The 1,672-nt window shown below is 48.9% G+C and overlaps 1 protein-coding gene across 1 annotated transcript; it reads left to right on the top strand.

The window, feature by feature from the left end:
- The first annotated feature begins 553 nt into the window (after positions 1 to 553).
- Positions 554 to 1,079, top strand: LOC102758463 (ferritin light chain). The gene has a single exon (XM_006762493.2). The coding sequence runs from the start codon at positions 618 to 620 to the stop codon at positions 1,077 to 1,079; it is 462 nt and encodes a 153-aa protein (XP_006762556.1). The 5' UTR covers positions 554 to 617.
- Positions 1,080 to 1,672: the final 593 nt, after the last annotated feature.

Here is a 1,672-nt window from a genome sequence, read left to right as displayed (position 1 = left end):
TTTTTTTCATTGGCTGCCAGTCTGCTATTTGTAGTCAGGGGACAAGTCTGCGAAATATCCTTATGTGCTTGGTCAGCATTTTGGTGTCCTCCTGGCTGGAATGTGATCTACAGCAGCAAACTGATGGACACAGCCAGGTTAGGGTTCAGGGGAAATGGCTGGGGCTTGATTAGTGACAATTTCAGTTGAAAGGTGAGTCTGAGAGATGTTAAGTGATGCACAAAGATACACAGCTCATTAATGACAAAGCAAAGATGAGAAATTCCCCAACGCCATGAAATGCAGGGTATGTGTATCTGGGCTTCTCCACCAGCACCGGCATGAGGATACTGGGAGATGTCGCTCCTCCACCAAACACCCAAAATGGAAATTAGATCACCCTCCAAGGTTCATGATTCAAACGATCAAAACTTAATAATCACGAGTGCCCTCAGCGGTCCCAGATCTATCTCTTGCTTCAACAGTGTTTGGATGGACCAACCCATGGACACCCCTTCTTCCAGCCTCCAGCCACTCACCTGCGTCTTATCCAGTCACCATCTTCAGAACCACTTCCGGGACGAGCCAACACACCAGTGTGTTTTTTTTCTACCTTAACTCCTTGCTGCCAAACAACCATGAGCTCACAAATTCATCAGAATTATTCCACCCAGGTGGTGGCTGCGGTCAACCGCCTGGCCAACCTGCATCTGCCGGCCGCCCACACCTACCTCTCTTTGGGCTTCTATTTCTACCTGGATCATGTGGCTTTCGAGGGCATGGGCCGCTTGTTCCGTGAGTTGGAAGAAGCATCTCTAAAGTTGCAAAACAAGCGTGGTGGCCGCATTCCCTTCCAGAACGTGCTGAAGCCATCTCTGGCCTTGAAGAGGAGCCTGAACCAGGCCCTTTTGGAGCTGCCGGCCCTGAGTTCTACCCACACAGACCCGCAGCTCTGTGACTTCCTGGAGAACCACTTCCTGGGTGAGGAGGTGAAACTCATCAAGAAGATGGGTGATCACCTGACTATCCACAGGCTGGCCGGCCCCCAGGCTGGGCTGGGAGGGTATCTCTTCAAAAGGCTCACCCTCAAGCACTGCTAGCACATTGTATGCAGGAAACTTATTTATACGTTTTACATTGACTCTAAGTAGTAGAGTGGGACACGTATTAATACGTTTTTTATAGACTAGCAGTAGAATGCGGGTAACGTATAAATACGTAAAGTAAAGTTATCGTAATTTTATGTTGCCATTTGTGCAAAAAATTAGCAAAAATGGCCCGCGCCACCTGTTATCCCGCAATAAAAACTACCCGCAAACAATGTGCTAGGAGCCTTTGGAGCCCAGGGGCCTTTGAGGGGCCCCTCTGCATCCCCTGGTGTCTGGCTTTTCCCTGAGCCTTTCCCCAAAACTACTAGCCATTCTTTTAACCACCCTGGAGCCTTCTGGACCAAATGAAACTATAAAGCTTTCTACAGCAAATAAATAAAAAAAAATTAATAATCACAACAGCCATATGTTTTGTCACCTTAAAGAGAGTTGCTTTATAATATAACTAGAGGCCCAGTGCACAACATTCATGCATAGATAGGGTCCCTAGGCCTGGCTGGCGATCAGAGCCGATCTGTGAGGTGACCAGCGGGGTGATCGGGGGCTCCTGCTGGCACTGGCCTTGGCTGGCCTGGCACCACCTA

The sequence above is a fragment of the Myotis davidii genome, unplaced genomic scaffold (genome assembly GCF_000327345.1).
Source record: "Myotis davidii unplaced genomic scaffold, ASM32734v1 scaffold135, whole genome shotgun sequence".
Taxonomy (NCBI): Eukaryota; Metazoa; Chordata; class Mammalia; order Chiroptera; family Vespertilionidae; genus Myotis; species Myotis davidii.
Note: the sequence above shows the minus strand (reverse complement) of the source record. Positions and strands in the feature narration are given on the sequence as shown.

What these genes read in the sequence shown, in the direction of transcription:
- LOC102758463 (XM_006762493.2), top strand. Translation starts at nt 618, where the DNA reads ATGAGCTCACAAATTCATCAGAATTATTCCACCCAGGTGGTGGCTGCG.